Source organism: Pituophis catenifer, unplaced genomic scaffold (genome assembly GCF_029215685.1).
Source record: "Pituophis catenifer annectens isolate HBS135680 unplaced genomic scaffold, rPitCat1.0.hap2 SCAF_6, whole genome shotgun sequence".
Taxonomy (NCBI): domain Eukaryota; kingdom Metazoa; phylum Chordata; class Lepidosauria; order Squamata; family Colubridae; genus Pituophis; species Pituophis catenifer.
Genome location: NW_027256886.1, coordinates 58,533,883 through 58,556,292, shown reverse-complemented (window position 1 = coordinate 58,556,292; position 22,410 = coordinate 58,533,883). Strand labels below are relative to the sequence as shown.

The window sequence follows — 22,410 nt, the reverse complement described above, 5'->3', positions numbered from 1 at the left end:
TTTGCATACATTTTTGTATTATTAGTGTATTCAAATTGCATGATTGTAACAGGCGTAATTAGGTCTCTTTACTTTGAACCGTCTTCTCACAACACCTTAACAATTTCTGGAACCCTACACTTTCACCTTCGCATCATATAAGTGCTTGCAAAAAGCTTAAACAAAGTACTAGGAAAAGCTTATTTAACAGAGAAACTTCTTTGAAGATGATCATAACACTGTTAAGATTTGTCTGCTTGGTTCTCTATTAAATGATTTGTGGCTAAGGGGAGGGAGCATGTCATGACACTTTATTTTAATAATGAATTTGAAACCAGGCCATTTGTAACCTTTGCCCAGCACTAATTAGTTTACAGGCTTAGGAGAGACCATGCCTCCCAGTACAACTTGATTAAATTGCTTCAGCTCAACAATTTTGATCCAGGTGCTGAAATTATTGTAAGAACAGGCAGCAAACAGGAAATACATGGGTGTAGATCAGCAGTCCCCAACCTTTATGGCTTGGCGGCCTGGCCGGGGGGGAGGGGGAGAGAGGGGAACAGGGAACTGGCCTGTGCAAGCAATGGGCTGGTGCATGTGCACCAGCCCACTGCTCACGTGAGTTGAGCTGCATGCACGGGTGCGCCAGCCAGCCACTCATGCGGCCCACTTCCAAACCAGCCACAGCCCGGCACTGTGCCACAGCCAGGGGTTGGGGACCCCTGATGTAGATTACAAGTTTACATGAGATTCAGCAAATAGCCTCATGAACATAACTAAGATGCTTGCTAGACTTCTGCTGCACTTGACTAGATAGTTTGGGGGGACTGAGGAGTGAACACAGGGACAGAATGAGTATTGAAAAACTGACTTAACACTCATTGCTTTGTCCAGTAATTATGTCATCTCATCCTGTCCAGAAAAAAATAAAATAAGCATGAGCTGAAATAATAGGAAGCATTCTAGTAGGCTATTTAGGATGAAAGACATCAAGAGTTTAATTTTGCTTTCTGATACACAAGTATGTTGTGATTGGCCATTGTTCTGTAACTCCCATCACTGATATAAGTCTTGGTCAACATGAATTTGAGTACAAATAAGATCAGATAAGCATTTTTGTAAGTTAGCCTTTATAAGAATTGTATTCGCAATAAAACTTTGTTTGGAAAATAATTACTTTTGGTTTTAGACAGTTGTCAGAAACTTTCTTATTAGCGCTGTGCAGCACTTCAGATTTGATTCCAGAAAGGTACTTTAGAGCATTTGGAGATGTAAGCAAAACCTTGAGTGTGCATCTTTGTCACACTTGCACAGTCTTCATAATTTAGACCAGTCCCGTTTATATATGTATATTACTATTCCAAATATCTTTTTTAGTCCATTGCTTTGTTCTTTCCCTGATTTCTTCCAGCAGACTTTTTATAGACTTGTGTCTGAGTATATGACTTAACAATGTCTCCATTTTCTTTCTTCGATGGCCTTTTTGAGGCTTCTTTATTCCCATGCCATCCCCTGGACTTGAGGATTTGATCTTTTTATTCATCCTAAATGCCTCTTTTCAAAGCCTCCTTGAATATGGTTTATGTCTCACAGTTACAAAGAAGAATTCACCAGATGTTCTAATTAGTCATTCTTACTCTTAATTTTAAGTCAATTTTCCTTGAGGTCAGATTATTCTTCATGCTTAGAAAAGTTTTCCTTTCTAAGGATATTCCTGGCAATCTCTATTTTCTTCTTTATTTTACCAGCTGTCTTTCTATCTTCTGTGAACAAGTGTCCAAGATAGGTACAGTCCTTGACTTGTATAAAAATGGCATTATAGACCCTTGATTTAAATTTTAGAGATTCCCCTCTCCCCTGCCTTTTTAAAAATATTTATATATGACCCAGAGTTTTCACTTGGTGTATTCTCAATTAGAAGCTCCTGGTTCTTTTCTTTTTCTACCAGGAGCACAATATCATCTGCATATCTTGTTTATTTTCATATCCTCATATTCAGTCCTGGTCCAGTGCTTAGTTCATCCAATATTTTTCAGTGTAGACATTGAAAAGGAGAGGGGAAAGGATACAATCATGGCACACTTCTTTCTGGATTTAATACTTATTTGAAAAGGCTTCTTCAAGCATTAAAGACTTTGCTCCCAGTATAGATTCATTATAATACTAATGTCTTTGTCATCCTTTCCAATTCAGTAGCAGTTCAAGCCTGCTGAACTGAATTGCAAGTCTGTGGTTGCAATTCAAATGCTAGATGCATTTTACCATTCTTTGGATTTCAATAAGGATTTTGGCATTTCTTGAAATCTTTTTTGGTAAAACAGACACAGCTTACGGCAGTACAATTTTTAAAATAAAATATGAGATCATATTTTTTAACATAACATAAACATCAGGTAAATAGTAATAAGAATAAATAGCACATCTTGAGTATCCAGAAAAAATAGTGGTGTTATTAACGATGTTACTAACTTGATTCACTTAACAACTGTGACACGAAGGATTGTAAAGTGGGACAAAACTCACTTAAGAAATGTCTCACTTAGCAACAGAAATTTTGGACTCAATTGTGGTTGTAAGTCGAGGACTACCTGTAGATAAAAAATGATACTGTTGAAAAGGTATTATTTAAACAAGTGTTGTCGTTCAAAAATCACAATGGAACTATATTCAAGATACTGAGCTTTATCTGTTTCATTTATTACTGTGATTCCTGGTCCCAACATATAATATGGAGAAAGAATATATGGGCACGTGTGAATATGTTCTGCCATATGTATTAAAATCGAATAGGGTTTTAAAATAAATTTTTGACCAAGCAACCGCAACAGTAACAACTAAAGATTATCCTGAACTTGATTTTTAACAGATTATTTAAATAGTTGGTATATTAAGAATTCAGCTTCTTTGAAGCCATCTTCAATGAAAATTCAGAGATAAAAGGAAAATACCCATATGATACTATTGAAAGGCAATGATATTAGCAGTACACCATACATCATTTGTATCCTGCTTGCTTAAAACTATTCTTTCATCTCTCGTTTCATTCATTTCATATGGGTAGCTTGGGAACAATAACACAGTGGAAGTTTAAAGCAATGTATTTGTTTTGGCAAGTAACCTACCTAAACACTGCCAATTGATGTACATTGAAAGCTTTAACTCTCTGGAGAGTCTTTGGGCCTCTCTGAACGATGATTTCCAATACATATGCACACTCACTTCTACACATAATGAGATCAGAAACAAACTTCTGGCTTTTTTTTCAGAGCCCTTATTCAAGTCTATCTTTGTGGGTGATTGAGTTTAATGTGGCTGCTCTGTTTTAATTGCAATAGGGAGCACATTTCCTAAAGTTTGATTCTTGAAATGCAAGGTCTTTCCTTGATTAGATAGTCAGCCCATCTTTTATCAGCAAATCTTTACATCTGATAGATTTCAAGACTTGGAAGGATTTATGCAAGAAAGGAGTGGTGTAAAGATCAGTGGTGCCTCTTCCAAATGTGGTACTCTGGAAGTAGGAAGAAATCTAAAAGATTAATATAATGGAAGAAGACAGCCATTAAGCCAGCCAGCTAGTTAAGCCAAATCATAAAACATCATCACAAAGCAGCAAAATAATATTTTCCAAGATTGATCAACTTTCCACAGTACTGAATGGGGGAAGGGGGACTGCAAAAATTATTATAACTTTAGGGCAGATCATATTCTCCTTCCTTCTGCTCTCCACTACAACATCTTATACAAACAACAAAACCCATTTCCTACCCCATGGGCAAAAAAATGCAGGCAATGAAACCATAATTTAGAATATAATGTAGCCGTGATTTTAAGCAATAGATCCAGATCAGGGCTCTGGGGAGAGCTCGAATTTGAAGTGGAACAAATGAGATCTTCTACTCAACTGAATACAAATGAAAATCTATTCCAAATTACCCCATCCTCATTGGAATTTGGGCTTCCCCTCAATCTGATGCAGAGCTCCAGCAGAAATGGAGAAATAATATCTTGAAGCTTTGGAAACAGCCAGTCCATGTATATCAGTGTTTCACTTAGAGTTTATCTTGAGTTGGGCTCCTGTGCTGTGCCTCTGTTTTGCCTTGAATGATAACATTATTGGAAACAAACCAGGTGGAATGAAATTGTGTGGAAACCTGGACACAATGAGGTAAAGCAGGAGAAGCTTGAATTTCTACTTGTACCATCTGCTTCTTAGGCAAAGAATAACCCTCTTTATTTCCATCCATTGTACATGTGGAAGTTTGCTATAATGGATGTGTGGTGGAATTAAAATTGAGAGAATTGATTAATACGCCTGAACATCTTCAGTAAGCAGAACAATTATTAGTCGCAGGGAAGAATGGTTAACCCCAGATTAACTGATTTTTTTAAAATTAGAAATGGTTTGCATTTCTCAGGCCTGCTTTTGTTTATAGATGTTTATATGCAGAATCAGCAGAACCCTCTGAATTTATCTATTTAATGATTTTTAGAAAATGAAATTATCTTGGCAAGGTAAACCATTCCTAATTAGATTCTGCAACATCTATGTTTCCAGCCCAGTCTCAATTTAAATACACACAAACACAGTCCTGCCCAATAAATTAGTTGTGACAGACTTGCTGTTTTGCCAGCAATGTAACTTGCATTTTAAAAAAAAAAATCACAGTGATATAGTTTAATGCCTCCCCATTTTCACTGGAAAGAAACAAGCATGAAATGTCAGAATAGTCTTATGTCAGCATCTCATTTACATTCTTGAAATCTACAGGGTGCAGCTAAGGGACAATCATTGTTCATTTGCTATTCAACATTTAACACCATTATAAATATCTTTATTTTTTTCTGATAGAAAAAGTCATAATTATAACTTTAAACAACATCCAGATTTTCCATGCTTCCTTACTTTATTTTCCAACATGCAAATGCTTTTTCACCTAATGCTACAGTGAACAGTTAATGAAGTTAGACTTTTATTTGTAATGCTTAGAATGGAATACCTGAATGCATGTTGAAACAAAATAATTCTTTATAATATGTGAAAGAAACAAACCCCCCCCCTCAAAAAAACCCCTACCGGTTCTGTGGGCGGGGCTTGGTGGGTGTGGCATGGCTTGGTGGGTGTGGCTTTGTGGGCGTGGCAGGGGAAGGATACTGTAAAATCTCCATTCCCTCCCCACTCCAGGGGAAGGTTACTGCAAAATCCCCATTTTCTCCCGATCAACTGGGACTCAGAAGGCAGAGAATAGATGGGGGCGGGGCCAGTCAAAGGTGGTATTCTCCGAACTACTCAAAATTTCCACTACCGGTTCTCCAGAACTGGTCAGAATCTGCTGAATACCACCTCTGATAGCTTGGGATACTTCGGGTTGTATGTCATGGGTATCTGTATGTTTAATCCTTCTATGCCATCCAGAGTCATCTGTGTGAGATGGGTGATGATAATAAAAGAGACTATCTGTAGCTCAGGGTTGAACTGTGGAGCTCTCTGAGCATGGTTATTGAGTTGCAGACGTTTGATTATTCAAGTAGGTAACATCATCAGAGCAAGTCTGATCTTACTTAGCTGGCTAATGAAACATTTGCAAGCAACAACCAAGTTCACAGAGCGCTGTAAACTCCACATGGGTAGCTATACAAATCTAATAAACAAACAGAAAAATAAGCACAGCAATCTGAGCATCCAACTATATAATGTGACTGCTGAGAAAGATGTTTACTGTTTGTGAAAACCAGGCCTTCGCTTGATTAATGCGATGTCATTTGTCTTCTTTTTCCTTTTATAAATAGATCTAAATTTAAAGCAGCTGCTTTCTTTAATGAAAGTTATTTTAAGATGATGGATTAAGCCATACTGTTTGCTTATTCTTCATGTAAGGTAGATGCTATAAGTATTTCTTAATTCTCTAGTTTTTTTTTTAAATGTAATATGAAAAAGATAAATAGCCAGTGCATACATACACACAAACATACTTGGTGTGCATGTGTTTGTGATGGTATAGGTATTCTCTTTTCCTTGCTAAGACTATGGATATAGTCAACTAAAGCACATTTTGGCCACATGACACATGTGTGATTCATATGACTTGTCAATCATGCAGAGCCTATTCTAGGTCAACTAGATCCTTCAATCTAGCAATTACCTGGCAAGCCAACTGTATTCTACACACACGCAGGAAACAGTCAAGATACATGATACAGCTTAGTAATTGGAAGATTTTAGTTAATGGTGCAGTGTGTATCAGTGACTAGTTTGCTTGTGACTAATGTTATTTTGTTCTCTATTTGTGAGGTAAGGCAAGAACTACATATTCTTCCATCAGTGCATTGCTGACATAGATCACTGCATGAAACAGCTCTATAATTAGTGCCCCAAATAATTTGATGCTTATTTATGATTCACAGGTTGCCATGATTTGAAATTTTCAAAACTAATATTGTTATCATCAATCTTCTGTCTATAGTAAAATCTGTCTTAACTTCTTCTATATATCCTTTTTGACAAGAGCATGTATAGAATTTTTCTATATGTATATTTAGAAATGGGAATATATATATATTCCCATATTTGTTTTCATAGATTTTCACAGGTAGAGGTATGCAAGTTTTGGTGTATTCAGGTCTTTTCCCGTGTAAGATTGAGAATCCTGGGCTGTGTGGGCAGGACATTACATCAAAAAACTCAGGATATCACAATACTAGAACTCAGGATGTTAACACACAGCCCATTACCCAGGTCATTAAAACACAAAAGACTAATGGGCACACATCAAGGACCTCACCCACAGAGGATGTTACGAAACAGCTGACTAATCTTGAAACATCAACTCCATCAACTAATCAGGATGTAGCAACACAGGCAACCAACCCGCTCACAGCAACAAAGCCAGCACCCCACACCTCCCCACCAGTATTTATAGAGAAATGGCAGCTCCAATCATCCTTTCTTCGCACAAGCACAAAGCCGAAGACACCAGCCTGAAGATGACAAGTGAGACCTCATTGAAAAGTCACCAAGATACTCTCAATCTTACACGAGAAAAGACCTGGATACACCAAAACTTGCATATATTCCCATATGTATATACAGTAAAATACAATGACCAAAAATGAAGTTGTTTCACTGGCTTAGTCTTTTCCATAGTAAACTTTTTCACATCTTGGCAAAAAGTTTTTTCAAAACAGCCTAGGATGAAATACTAGTGCTTCCAGCTGTGGTTTTTATATAGCAGGGTGCCAGAAAATAATTAAATGCTTACAAGATGCCTATTGATTGACAACTCCGGGAACTTTCTTTTGGCAAACATTTCTTTGGGTAGGGTTTCTGTGTATGAGAACAATGTGTTGTTCTCTACTACTCTACCTGTTAATAAAACACCAGTGTTGTATTCTGTTGTGTCGCTTCTATCTTCTAGGATTTCAATTTTGGGTTTTCCCCGTTTTGCATTATAAAAATGTTTTGTCATCAGGGAAAAGGGGAGAAAAAACCCTAGCTCTGTGAATAGTTATTTAAATATTAAGTTAAGTCCTAGCATAATTTTTACACTAATGAAAATCCCTTATCATGCTGTGAAGGCTAGACCATTCTTGAAGATTTTCTGAATATTTGTCCAGCAGCATCCATTTAATCACAAGAGTAGAGGAGGCAACTTGGAAACTGATTGCAAGCAATGTGCTTCCAATGGTAATGTCGGTGATTTATCACGATTCACTTATTGTTAGGAATAGATGTCATGTTTAGTGCAACAATTTAGGCACAAACTAATTTAGTTTGGTTTCTTATCTACAATTTTCTTTGACATTAACAAAAAGCTACAAAGCATGTTACAACTTTTGCTCTTTTTTTCCCCCTTAAATGTGAAACCAGGGTGACCTTCCTCTCTCTGGTTTTCTCTTGTTTTCTTAAATCACTGGGTTGACATCAAGTCTACACAGTAAATTGTGAAATCCAGACCCTTTGCTGTCAAGTTAATTGTTATTAATGAGGTAGCAATTTAAAAGGAAATGGAATAATAGATGAACCAGAGGCAAATGTAAACTGATTTTAAGTACTCTTCTTGACTGCTTAGTTTTCAATAGGAACAGTAGTTGAGTACAGCTTCCAGAGTTTGCATAGCAGATAACTCTGGTGGAATATAGTTGGAAGTGAGTGTCAAGCTTGATAAATTGAGTTAGCATTGCTTCACCTTTGGAATAAGTAATGACATTGACCACAAAGTTCTATTTTTTAAAAAAAAAAAAGTCTTACTGTATATTTGTCAAAGGAAAAGTAACTTTATAATGTTTTACTTGACAGTTTTTTGATTGTGGAATTATTATGCTGTGTCCTCTACAAAAGAGTTGTTACTTTTTTGAAATATTTTTTTAAAATTATCCAGCCATTGGTCCTTTTGATGCTATCTGATTGGAATCTTGCATTTTCCTTCTAAAGCTGCTTATTTGACTATTTCTCAAATTAAACTTCACGATCTGAGTTATATTTGAAAAAACAAGTAGAATAAAGCCACCCTTTCTTAGGATATCAGATAAACCTGATTGGTTAACTGTACAATTATTAAACAGTCTTCAGCCTGTGTAGTTGCATCTTCCTAACACAGCTTCTGGGAAATGTTTTATGTTACAATGTAAAAAGAGCCATAACGACATGCCAAGTTATTAATGACACACCTCACTTGAATTAACACAATGGCACACCAGGAGAGTAAATACAGAGTTGTTATTCAATCCTCATTTTATTTCACAAGCTCAACTTGATATGTACTAAATTCTGTATTTTACAATCAGATGTTTATTCACACATTATAGAAACAACACAGACACAGTCCTTATTGAAATTCAGGTGGACATTCATATGAATGATTGCAGAATACGACGTCTGCCATAAAGATGGAATCACTTACAGTAGATATACTATCTGCAGTAGGAAATGAGGGACAGAGAAAGGGACACACACATCCCCCTCAATTTTAATTCTTACTAGTTTGCTCTGAATACTTCAATGGCAAAGCATATGCTTTGTATTCTATTTATATCAAGGATATATCAAGGATAATTTATAATTCATATAAGTAACTCCGGCAGTGGAAAGACACTTGTCTGAAACTTTAGTGCAGCACCGTGAATTTCTTCAGATCACATATTCCTCTGAAAACAAAAGATGACAAGCTAGGTCTACAGTTTATATGTGTGTAAACCAAAAGATTTGTCATAGATGTTTACAAGACTGTGCAAAGCATGAATTCTGGGATTCTTTCCAATTTCTTATCAGCAATGGCTGCATCTGTATTTTCTTCTAGATAATGAAATAATACGTTGCATCTGGGTGTGTCTGATCAGGATGGGTACAACTTTTGTGTGGCTGTGACACACATACACATACACATGCACACACACACAAATACACAAAGAGAAGATATTTTTGTCAGAGTGGATGCATATTTAATGCTTCTCATTCTGTGTGTGTATTTCTTCTCTCTCCCTGTGTCATCTTTGAGAAGCAAGGCACAGATTACCCATACTTCGCTCTGACACAGAAGAGAAGGAGGCAGAGGACTTAGGATGGGGCAATCAGTAGCATTTTGAGCTGCGGCCTGTAGAGAATGCTGAATTTCCTCTGCCTGAAGATTTCCTCAGCCATTTGCAAACTCGTTTTTTTTCTTTTTGGTGGTTTCTCTACTCATCCACCCATTTTGATGCTGTTGTGTTTGATTTTTGGAGACTTGTTGTGCTGACAGACAGACAGAGAGTATCTCAAACCTCTATACCTAATTCCTTTCAAATATTCCGTTGGATTGGAAAGAATAAAAAAGAAAGAAAGAAACCCAAAATTACTTTACACCCCAAAAAGAACCCTTGCTGGTAGATAACGAAGAAGCAAATGAAGATATTTTTATTTAAGTGAAAGAGGAGAAAATTGAAAAAAATAAAGAGAATGACATGGAGACAGAAAAGGTGTTTAATAACAGCTTTGTGTCTTCAGCTCCATTATTGTCAGACAGGGTTGAAAGACTTCTCCATTCAAAATTAAATAGTCTCAATTATTTATTCATTGCATCAATATCCAATCTTTCTTCAGTAAACATAGGGTTTCCTCCATCCCCCCCCCCTTCTCCCTCACTCTCTTTATCCTCACAACAGCCTTATTAAGAAAGTTAGGCTAATATCCACTTTATTTATTGACAACATAAATGCATTTTGAGCTCTTGGGAACAGTTTGTACATTAGAATAAGAAGAAACTCAGTTAAATTGTGGATGATTCACATTCTTTCTCCCTACAAGGGCACCAAAGTCTTTGCCCAGGTGAAAAATGAAAGCCCACCTTCATCTAGTAGGAAAGAGAGGTGGAATACAAATAATTGAATTTCAATGACTTCTTTGTCATAGATGAATTTTCACTTTTTGGGCTAGGGGGAAAGAAACGAGGAAAAATTCTTAAAATTTGATGCTATTCTTTCTTTGATTTTTTTAAAAAAAGATTTTAATCTATATCTAACGGTGAAATGATTTTTAAATATATGCAGAGATCAATGTATCCTATTCTAATACAGTTAGTATTATTGACCAGCCTTCTACAAATTGGCTCCTCAGCAGTAGTGGTATTCAGCCGGTTATATCCGGTTCAGGCGAACCGATAGCAGCAGCCATGGGAGGCTCTGCCCACCCACCCAGACATCATCACGTCCCATTTTTGACGCTCTGCGCATGTGTGCTCACATTTGTGAACCAGTAGCGAATGTAAGTGAATACCATCCTGCTCCTCAGATATATTGAACTACAGTTCCCAGCAGCCTCAGCCGGTACTGCCACTGACTATCGCTGAGTGTAATTTGTTAAACTTGTCTTTGCAGAAGTTATAATCCATATATGTCCCACATTATTTCTTTCACTTTCATGAGCTGATCTAGGGTGTTTAAAGGGCAGATTGTTTTGTATTTATCAACAGATATATTGAAAGTTTAAATCGGAGGTCTGTGTGTTCTATAATAAAAAATGAGAACTACAGATGTGTAAATATGAGGGTGAAACATAATTGAACATGCCATTCATGGTCTCTACAACAAAGGTACGAATATTATGCATTTTTTCTCCAAGCACTTCAGAGCTGCCTAGATGGAACTATAATTTACTCTCTGAAGTGAATTAGGCTATGAAATAATGACATGCCCAAAGCCATCCGGTGAGTTTCATGGCTGAGTACAAGTTTGTACCCTAATCTTCCATATTCAAATTATTTTGACAAATTGCATTCTGCAAGAGGATGTAATAGTGAAACACAATTATATGAACATCATGTTTTCTCCATTTATCAACATATTAGAATAGATCTGATAGCTCAGAAAACTCAAACATATCTGATACTGTTCAATGAGCCTTGCTTGTAAATGTTATAGATTGACTCGGATGTGAAAACTGGATCAATGCATAATTTGGGAAAGTTAATGCCAGAAGAACCTTCAAGTCCAAGTTTCTATTGTTGCCGTCACCAGCCAAATGCCAAAAGGAAACCCTCAAGGTGAACATGAATACTCTCCTAGTCATGTAGCAAAGACATCAAGAGACCAATTTAATATCTTTCTCATCCCTGGAGGTGATATAGGTGTCACAACTAGCAATGAAGTAGGCAGTGTTATCCTCCATGAATTTTGAAACCCTTTATAAAACTGTCATGGTTAGTTAGCATCTTTTGCTATGGAATTCCATAGGTTAACTACACTTTCTTTTATCTGTGCTGACTCACCTGTCATTTTGCCTTATGGGATGGCCCAAGATTCTAATACATCAAAGTCTTTTCCTCTACACTATCTCTAAATGTGACATAATTGTATATATATTTCTATCATATTCCTGTTTTATCAGCTCCTTAAAAAAAAAAGCTAAAGAGTACTAAGCATGGAATCTTTTCATAATAGGAGAATTGCTCCAGCCCTTGATCGTTTTGGTTAAATTGCATTTGGAACAGGATATATTCTAAAATTCATCTTCATTTGCTCTCCCTGTTAATGCAAAATAAATCAGCATGGGGTCCAGTAGTAGCCAACAACAGTATGCCAAAATATGCAGCTGAGATTCTGTACACTTGTAGAGATTACTGTCTTTTACAGAAGACCATCAATATTTAGGTAACATGGGAACTTCTTGCAAAGACTGTCTAGCCCTGTTGGTTTTTATCAAGGCTGACTGCCAACTTCAAATCAACTATTAATTATAATAGTCTCCATTTCCATATTTTATTTATGGAATAAATAAAATCAACTCTCCATTCTTCACTCCCCCCCCCAAAAAAAATCTGAAAAGTATTTAATATCTCACCCATTTTGTTTTCTGCTGTAGATGGCCATATGATCTCGCAACATAAAATGATAAGTTCTCTATAAGGTTCAGGCACATATGAAATGTATGCTCATTCATTAGTTTGGCCTTTTTAATCCAGGTTCATATTACTTTGACAAGATGCATTCTGAAAGGGATTATTGGGAAAACTTTAATAATATAAAGAGTAATGTGTTATTTAAGATCTGATTGAAATATCCACATGTTATCCACCCCAAGCTAACTTGGGGTCCAGTCAATTCTGTCAAATTAATCAGTCGTGTTCAGCCCACCTCACAAGAGTGTTGTATCCACAAGAGTGCTGTCCTCATTGCATTGCCTTAGATTCTCAGAGGAAATATGGGATATAAAATGTAATATGTAGCTCAATAATCAGCTATGTTGCATTGCACCCAAAACATGTGCAATTTTTGATGCATCCAAAATATAGCATCCAATTAGAAAAAAGATAAAATATATTAGGTAGCTTTCATTGTGATGTTGGAATTCCATCTGCAGAATTCTCAGTTGGTTTGGCCAAAAATATGTAATGTGAATTCTAAGAACTGAAGTCAAAATATATTTGAAGAGCACCTGATTGTCGAAGAGAGGATTAAAGGATTGGTGACAAGGTTTTGTGGTAAAGTCCATTTTTTCTCTCTACAAATGTAAAATGCTGTTCCTCCAGACTGGCAATTAGAAATATTTAGCAAAAACAATGGCTAAAGACCCATTCCTCATACCTTTCTCTTTATTCTTCAGATAGATTTCATTTCTTTGTCTGGGCTTATATCTAAGCAGACTTGTCAAAATGCTTCTTTCTGATGTTAATTCTGATAATGTCAGAACTGCTTCTTATTTCAGTCTTGCCTTAGGGCTGAATATTCATTTTTGTTATGCAGCTTGGCTTGGTGGTGCTCAATAGGGTGCTCTAACTTATTGTAACATCTTCCCCCTTCTGCTTGAGGTGATACTATGAAGCTTCTTATTGGCTCCAGTTTAGTCCAGATGCTTGAACGGAAATAAGGCCACCCTTTCTTCATTTATAGAAGATTCATTCATACTCTTTCTGTGTCACATTTCTCATGCTCTTCTCTTGTTTATCTTGGGGTTTTGTGTCTCCAGCAAAACCTTTTCAATGGCTTTCTGCTTTCTTTGGTAAATACTGAATATGCAGCTGATTATAAATGAGGGAATGAGTGTCAAGAAGAGGAAAATCCAGAAATTTAATGGTTCCACTACTTCACAATAGGAAACAGCTTGAAGGTCCTTTGAAGGCTGAAGAATAGCTCGGTTAATAGTGACACTCTGTGGCCACCAGCATAGACCAAAGCATCTGCTATCCCATTGAGAGGCCCTTGAAATCTTTGCCCAGAGAAATGGTCATAAATATTAAATGTTAATTACAGAAATATTTACTGTCTTTTTTCTTCCGAATCGTAATTGCTTAAACTGTTTGTTGTTACTGTTTATGTTATTTTGCTATTCCTGTAATTTTCAAACCAGCATTTGCACACTATGGAAAATCTTTAAAATAATAAAAGATAATAGTGCCAATCTTAAAAACGAACTGTAGAAAAAGAGGATCAGCTATGGTAAGTTTTATTTTTTTAAATGAAGTTCATTAAAAAGAAACTTAGATCTGCTTCCATTAAAAGATGTTAAATCTTTAAAGCAGAAGCAGCAGGATCAAAACTGGCTTTTACTGGCTGTGCTGGTGGACAGAAACGTTCTCTTCCCTTCTTGACATTTTTTTTCCCGGTGTTGTCCCACAGTGCAGGGTCTGCTTTTTCCCCCTGATCAATCAAGTGTTGATCCATTGGTTATGACAGGAATTGACTGATCAACTTATCACCCAAGAATGTCATAGGGCTACAAGAGAGTGACTGCCCCAAAGTTACCCAGCTAGTTTTCATGCCTAAAACAGGACTAGAATTCAGTTTCCTAACTCCTAGCCTCAACCAAATGGTTGAATGGTTCTCCCAAATGGGAGAAGGACCCTGGAAAGGAATAGGGTAGAAATTGTGGTAGAAGAGACGATTCAGGAAGAGGAGGACAAACAATTTTTCAGTCAAAAAGTCTACTAGGTATGAGGCAGGTGAAATGAAGGCAATGTTTCATGTTTCCACCATGATGGAAAGATTTGGAGAGGTATGTTGTAAGATGTATGACAGGACCTCCAATGATTACTAGAATGAGTAAGCAAAGTCATAAGTGAAGTAGTAATCTTTTTGATGTCCTTGTTTAAAAACTATTTAACATTTTTATTGGTTAAAAACAGCACTTTGAATTGGGTTTTTGAGTCACTGCGAAAAAATTAGTGAGGAGGCGTAGTGGTGTACTCCATTTTTTCTGTGTCTATATACATATAAGATACAATTCCCCAGGCTGGCAATTAGTGGTATTTAGCAAGCTTTGCAAATTACATCATTGCATTGTGAACTCTTCCATACTCTGTACCCATACTAAGAAAGAGTTATTTAACAATCTACTGCAATTTGAAAGTAATCACTTTTGCTTGGTTCTTACAACTTGTATGTAATTACTCTCACTTCAAACCTTTTATCTGCATTGCTACTTACAACAATTAAGATAAAGAGAAGGAGCTCTGTAATGTGATCCCTGCAGACAGGAGAACAGGTAGTCCTATCCTAGAAACAATGTCTCATGGTGTCAATACCTTTACCCGAGCATTGTCTGGTTTCTTAAGGTTTTGATAAGATATGTCACTAGACCATCTTCCCATGGTGAATGCTGGAGACAATGCATTATTTAAACAATATATTTGGCAGTAAGTCAATTAGCTTAGTTGTAACCAATTCATGGATTAGGTGCACCACCAAGCTATCACCAAGTATTCTATTGTTTACTCTCTTGTGAAAAGTATAAAGGCTGGCAAAATACACCAAATGCCAAGAACTTCAAGCAGTGGTGGGATTCAGCCAGTTCGCACCTATTCGGGAGAACCGGTAGCAAAAATCCCTGCCCCCCCCATGCCCAGCTGAGCCGTGCAATCATCAGAGGCTTTTTTTCTTTTAAATGGCTCTGACAATCCAAGCTCTGACGATCCCAGCCGAGTTGCCTGATCGGCAGAGGGTTTTTTTAAAACCCTCTGCTGATCAGGCAACTCGGCTGGGATCGTCAGAGCCTTTTGAAAGCATTTTTTTGAAAGCATTTTTTTCGTCGAAGAAGTTGTAGAAAAAATGGTTTTAAAAGTAAAAAAAAAAATTGGCCACACCCACCCAGTCACATTAACACCCCCCCACACTAAGCCACGCCCACAGAACCTGTAGTAACAAATTTTAGATTTCACCACTGGGCAAAGGGTTGTAGATTATTGTATCTTTCTTTCTCTATGTATCTTAATATTTACTCAAAAAAACCCTCTCTTTTTTTTGCATTTGTCATGATTTGAGCCTATAGTATTGTCTTCCAATCCCAGTTCTGATTGCCTACCAGCTGGGTATCAGTATCAAAACAATAGGCCAAGACACAACTTGTACATTACTGAAACTGATACCAAAATGACATGATTCTTAAATTTACAGGGACAGCAACTGGAAGGCTACATTTTACATCTGAATGGAGACTGGTTTCTGAACACAGAAAGGAATATGATGCATATTTAATTGTTTCACTTCATTTTTACTCTGAAAAATGTGTCTTGAGACTGAGATGAAATAGCTTTCCTCTGTCTGGTTTGAAATCTCAACTTACATTTTCAGTGCCTAAACTAAGCAGTTTATGCAGTACAATGTATCGGTTAACATAGATATAGATTCTAAACAATTCTGCTACTGTACTCCATGGACCAGTGGAAGCATCTATTGTAAATTTGTCACAGAGCATTAATTTGAGCAGTTCTTGGGCCTGTGTAATAATGTAGTCACATTTGTTTGCCTTTTCAACAAAGACTGTTGTTATCAAGAGTTGTATTTAGAAGGACACATAAGTCTTCATGCTGAATGTATCTACTCCTCTTTCATTTTATTTCTTGTAGTTCCCAGATTACTTTTATTTATTCCTGATGTCCACATCACTTCGTCATATGAATGTGTTGCTATTGCAGAACAATTGTGTAAAAGTCCACTGTCCCATAGTCCAGCATTTTCACCACCCAGTTCATTTTTAAAAATCAGCCAAGACTCTGTCTTCCTCTTCTTTTTCTTCCTCTAGCTGATTTCAGAGGAAAGGAAGATGCCAAGTGCAGCAATAGTTTTCCTCCTAACTTATCTGAACTCTTTTTAAAACAAAACAAAAAATGGGAAAGCAGTAGTATTGATTCCTAGTAAGAGGAGAGGAAGGAAAACAAAAGACTTTGGGGAGACAGGATCATGGGGAAAAATGGCAACAAGCACATGCATGTGTGTGTGTGTGTGTGTGTGTGTGTGTGTGTGTGTGTGTGTGTAGGCCCAGGTTACCACTGTAAATGAAGCAAAGTCATACTGACCTCTACCAGCGGCTTGTGAAAATGCTGCTCTTCCTAAAAATAAAATTACAGGATGCAAATCAGATCTCCAATCTATGATATGGAGGAGACATTTTTATTTAATCATGGCTTAACTGTGAACATAAAGAGGGATGATTTTTTTTCTTTAATTCCTTTAATAAGACTCCCTTATTTGATGAGTTAAAACACACTCTATGCAGATTTTCTGTTTTTCCCCTTATTTGCCTATTTAAGGCTTCATCCTAGCTTTAATAGCAGAGGATTGTTGTAAGACATTTTGGGAACAAACTCCAGTGATTATTGAGCTGGCTGGCTCCCTATCCAGCTATAGCATGAAGCTGCTGGTTGAATGCAGAAGGACAAGTGAATTCCAGAGCCTAGAAAATAAGGCAGTTTGCTTTTTATTTGCCAGATGGTTGTGATTCAAACTAATGTAATCACAAGAAATGTCCCAGAAGAGCTAGTATGTGTGTTTTGGCATTCTTTTAGTGTCCATAGCAGTGGAATGATGTCCTTGCTACCTTCCAGTTGCAGCTGGCATTAAACTGAATAGAAAGGTTTTTGAGCCCCACTCACGATTAACTGAATGGCAAACATCCAACAGAAAACCAAAGAAAGCATGCAAGAGCATAAAAATGAAGAGTAGAAACTTCACAAAAACTCTTTCATATCCTTTCGTATCCTTCATATATAATCAGTAGCAAAAGCAGCACAAACATTTGATCCATTGTTTGCTATTAGAGTGTTATAGGGAGTCCTCAATTTATGACCAGAATTGGGCCTGGAATTTTGGTTGTAAATCAAGGCAATCATTAAAAGGGCCACCACGTAATCTGACTAGATTTTATAACTGTTTTTATGATGGTAGTAAAGCAAGTCACATTAAGTGAACCCTATGTTTGTTAAATGAATCACATCTTTGTTAAGTGAATCCAGCATATCCAATAGCCATTTTTGCCATTTTCTGCTGGAAAATGACAAAAAAAAACCCATTAAAATCGTGGCCCTGTGACCACAGGATGCTGCAAACTGTTATAAATGTGAGCTGGTTGCCAATATTTGAAATATGGTCACATGATTGGGGTGGTTAGTGATGATTTATGATGGTGGGAAGTGCTTTACAGGCCGTAAATCACCCTTTCCAAAGCCGTCGTAATTTCAAGCATGTCAAGCAACCATTTCTTAAGCGAGGACTACTTGTAATGCCAATTTTACCTTCCTACAGATTCTAATCTGATGTGTCCCATTTCCTACTCCTTCTCTTCCCCCAAACTATCCACTTTGTAAAATCTGTCTTGATGTGGCAGGCCCGGAACAGTAACAGTAGCGAAAATTAGTCATCCCTAAGCATGTTTATTTTACTAAAAGATCTATAAAATATACTGTGGTTAATTTTGTGCAGTCTGTTTTTCTTAAGACAGCTTTGTGAGTTTATAATAATTATTAATGTACACAAAGTATGCATTGTGGAAGAAGTATTAACATCAGCCATTGTCAATATGCTTACATTTAATTCCCAATAGCGGGAACACTTATTGCCTTGTTGATTATAGTGTATTACGATGCTGTACAATTTAGAATAGCATGCTAACAAAGCAGCATGTTAGGGCGTCTTCTTTCACCTAAATTCCATTATAGTAACAAACAATTGTTCTCCTATTTTTCTCTAGCTATCCGTTTCCTATGATGTTCAGCAGCTGCAGCAAGAAGGACTTGGAAATCAGCTTGGAGAAAGGCATGGGGATGTGTCTCTTCAATCTTCCAGAGATTAAGGAAGCATTTGGTGACCCCAAATGTGGGAACGGCTATGTAGAAGAGGGAGAAGAGTGTGATTGTGGTGAACCTGAGGTAGGAGTAACACTCTTTGTTTTAAAGGGAAGACCAAGTTCATTTTGGAATATCCCCCATATTTTCATCTAATTTCTTCATATTCTTCATAGCAGCACTCAAATGTCTAAATAAAATGGTCATACTATTCTTTCTAAATGCCTGTGGGCTGGTCTTTCCCTGACCTAGAGACCATATCCAAAACCATTATATTTTACAAAGTTAATATTACCTAAAATTGTGTTTTTCAGCCTCAGCAACTCACAGCAAACATGCAGAACGTGACTCCCAGAATTCCCATGCTGGCTGAGGAATGATGGGAGTTGAAGTCCACACATATTAAAATTGTTGAAGTGAGAAATATTGACATAAAGGATGGATGGTCCGTTATGCAGAAGAATGTTCCCTGAGCTATATTATGCAAAGGCTATTCAGTTGCAGGCTTGGAACAGATGGCTCTTTTGCTAATACCCTGTTTTTATTTTCTATGGCTGCACAAAACCATTTCCCCAAATCTTCTGATTTATGACTCTTCTCTTCAGTATAGAGTTGTTAGCGTGCCGGATAAGATCCCTCTGTTTAATTTATAACTTAACACCCATTGCCACCATACTTGGGAGTGGGGGGAATTGTTTAGATAATCAAAACTAACTATTTCAGAAGATGATGGATTTGTTTTGGTTTTTTTCCCCTCATACATAATAAATTGAGAGGCACTGAAATAGCAAGAAATCACTTTAGTTTTCAATATAGTTTATTAAGTTGATTGAAGTCATAAAGATTTCCTGACAGCCCACTCATTTCTTGAGGTAGACATCTCCTGCCTGATGCTTTCAAATTCATGCTAAACTCAGATCTTTCTTGTTTCTTTTCTCCATCTTATTAATACGTTTTAAATAAAAAAAATAACGTAATATTGTCATGAAACAGTTCGAAGTGTGGCAAATCTATTACATTAATCCAAGTTTCATTATTTCAGTAATTTAACCCAGGATCTACACATTGATATAATTCAAATCCTTGAAGAAATCAAGGCATCCTCTGTGTAGCTTCTTCTAAAACAGGCGCACAAAACTCACGTTATTAATCGTTAAGAAATTCTAAGAGGCATATTTTGCTGATGGAGATCACATATCATATTTCAAAAGAGCAAAACAAAAACAAAGGTATCTGGGGAACTTAGTAAGCTATTTCTTCAAAGCTGGGTCACTGTGAGGGGGCGGACTGAAAATCTGATCAAGAAACCTACAGGTCTTGAGTTGGTAAAATTACTTACAGATAAAAAAGGAAGGAAGTGGACCTGACTGATTAAAAGTGACTGCTGCCCAAAAGAAATGTAATGGTTTGTGGGAATATAATGGGGAAGGAGAGAGATGCTGCCTAGGGCAAGGGTCTCCAAACTTGGCAACTTTAAGACTTGTGGACTTCAACTCCCAGAATTCTGGGAGTTGAAGTCCACAAGTCTTAAAGTTGCCAAGGTTGGAAACCCCTGGCCTAGGGAACAGTCTAATAGGGGCATAGCCGGCAGCTGCAGGTGGAGAAAAAGGCTGAGAAGAGACCCACCGATGCATCTTGGGTTTATTTCTTCAGCATTTTTTAAAATCTCTGCTTGTACAAGATAGTCTTCAACATACGACAACAATTGACCCCAAAATTTCTGTTTCTAAGTGAGACAGTTGTGAAGTGAAGTTTTCAGACAGAAAAGTGAGGTTTTACCCCATTTTTCTTGCCACGGTTGTTAAATGAATCACTGTAGTTGTTAATTTAGTAATGTGGTTGTTAAGTGAAACTGGCTTCCCCATAGACTTTGCTTGTCAAAAGATCACAAAAGATTATATTGCAACCATAATAAATATGAACCAGTTGCCAAGCATCTGAATTTTGGTCACGTGCCCATGGGGATGTTGCAATGGTCATAAGTGTGAAAAACGGTCATAAGTCACTTTTTTCACTGCCATTGTAACTTTGAATAGTCAATAAATGAACTGTTGTAAGTTGAGGACTAACTGTAAATAACTGTGTGCAAAAGTGTTGTTGAATGTTAATAAACTGCTTCCCTTCTGTAAAAACTAGATAGAATTTGCAGTGAAGCTAATTTCAATTCAGGATTGGAAGAAATGACTTAATGATGAAAAGAAAATTTTGAGTGAACTGGATTTCCTTGAGAATTTATGGATTCTCTCTTGCTGGTAGTATTTATTCATTAGCTGTCGTGGCACAGTGGTTAGATTGCAGTACTGCAGGCTACTTCTGCTGACTGCTGATTGCCAGCAGTTTGGCAGTTCGAATCTCACCGGCTCAAGGTTTACTCAGCCTTCCATCCTTCCGAGGTCTGTAAAATGAGGGCCCAGATTGTTGGAGGCAATAGGCTGACTCTGTAAACTGCTTAGAGAGGGCTGTAAAGCACTGTGAAGCAGTATAGAAATCTAAGCACTATTGCTATTTAAGTAGAGGCTGAATGGCCATCTGTTCAGTATGTGGTCATTGTTCAATTCCTATACTGACCTTCAGGATCCTTTCAACTCCAAACATTCAAATGTATTTATTTCTATATTGATCAAGTTAATACTTGCTGCAATTAGCCAGAGTCTCTGCAATTACCATAATTAGGAGCAGACAAGACAATGTATATGTGACAATTAAATCAGAAAAAAGAAACAAACATTTATGCTGCTTCTGTCACTTCTTCTATGCCTTCTGCAATATCACAATCTTCAAAACATTCCAGAAGGCTACTTAAGTATGTCTGGGAATTGTGAACATTTGATCTCTACCAGAGACTCTTCCATAGCAGGGATCTCACCAATGAAAAACGACATTTATGGGCCTGCAGACGATAGAATTTGTGGAAATGGGGTATTACTAACAGCTTTTCTTGAGATGCCTGAATTAAGGCATACAATTATGGTTGGAGGAAGCAGTCCTGCAAGTAGGTGCAAGTCCAGCATACTGGGGATTTTCTAGATATCTGCACTTTGAACTGAAGCTGACAGTGTCAACTGAAGTGATACCTCACGGACAGACAGTGCAGTACGCAGAGTACAAATGTAAGGTACTCACAATATGCTTATATTTCATCATATGCCCCTGTTTGGGAAATTTGGTTTTTCTTCATCAAAAGGTAGGCTACTCAGACCTCTGAAAATTTGCAAACTCCTTTAAATATTCGCAGAAATACTCTGTAACTCTGAAAGCATCCAAGGATTGTGTGCTTGCATCTGACTTCCACAGTTTAATTCTGTGTATGTTGTTGATGAATAGGACTATTCTGTATACAAAGCTGGATGCCCCTCTCCACAGCACCCTGCCTTTAGGTGATTAGATTTATAGAGATTCAAGAGTTTCTGAGATCTCCTTAGAATTTTATTTGGAAAATTGTATTCTTGAAGATAAAATGCTGTATTTCTATTATCCTTCTGTGAAAGAACAAAACATTTGATTCTATTTGCAAAAGCAGTTGCATAAGTTTTCACAACTAATTATGAATTAGATTTTTTTTTTTTTTGGCATATTCATCTTTCTGCTTATGCTTGGCCAATGGTCAGGGAAAGCATCTTCACTAATGAAACATATCATCTCCTGTAAAAAAAAATCAGTAACTTCACATGGGATGTAACCTAGATGCAATTCTGTGAGTTCTTATATAAGGAGTATTGTCTGCTGATCAAAAAGTGCATTAAATCTCAATGAATTTCAGATTCTACAGTTTTCTTTCAAAACAAGCACAAAATAGTTCATGCAGATATGAATTTGATAAAATTGATATTGCTCCTTTTGTTGGGGATTTTTTGTTAAGGCAATTTTGCCTACAATATGCTCAACAGATGTGACTCCTCTTTTTGGTACT

General features: G+C 36.9%; 1 protein-coding gene across 1 annotated transcript in view; it reads left to right on the top strand.

The window, feature by feature from the left end:
• The window catches only part of ADAM12 (ADAM metallopeptidase domain 12), a 261,280-nt gene that overhangs the window by 192,984 nt on the left and 45,886 nt on the right, over positions 1 to 22,410 (top strand). Inside the window, exon 12 of the mRNA XM_070946456.1 lies at positions 18,407 to 18,584. Coding sequence (XP_070802557.1) covers positions 18,407 to 18,584 — 178 coding nt within the window. The remainder of the gene's footprint in view (positions 1 to 18,406; positions 18,585 to 22,410) is intronic.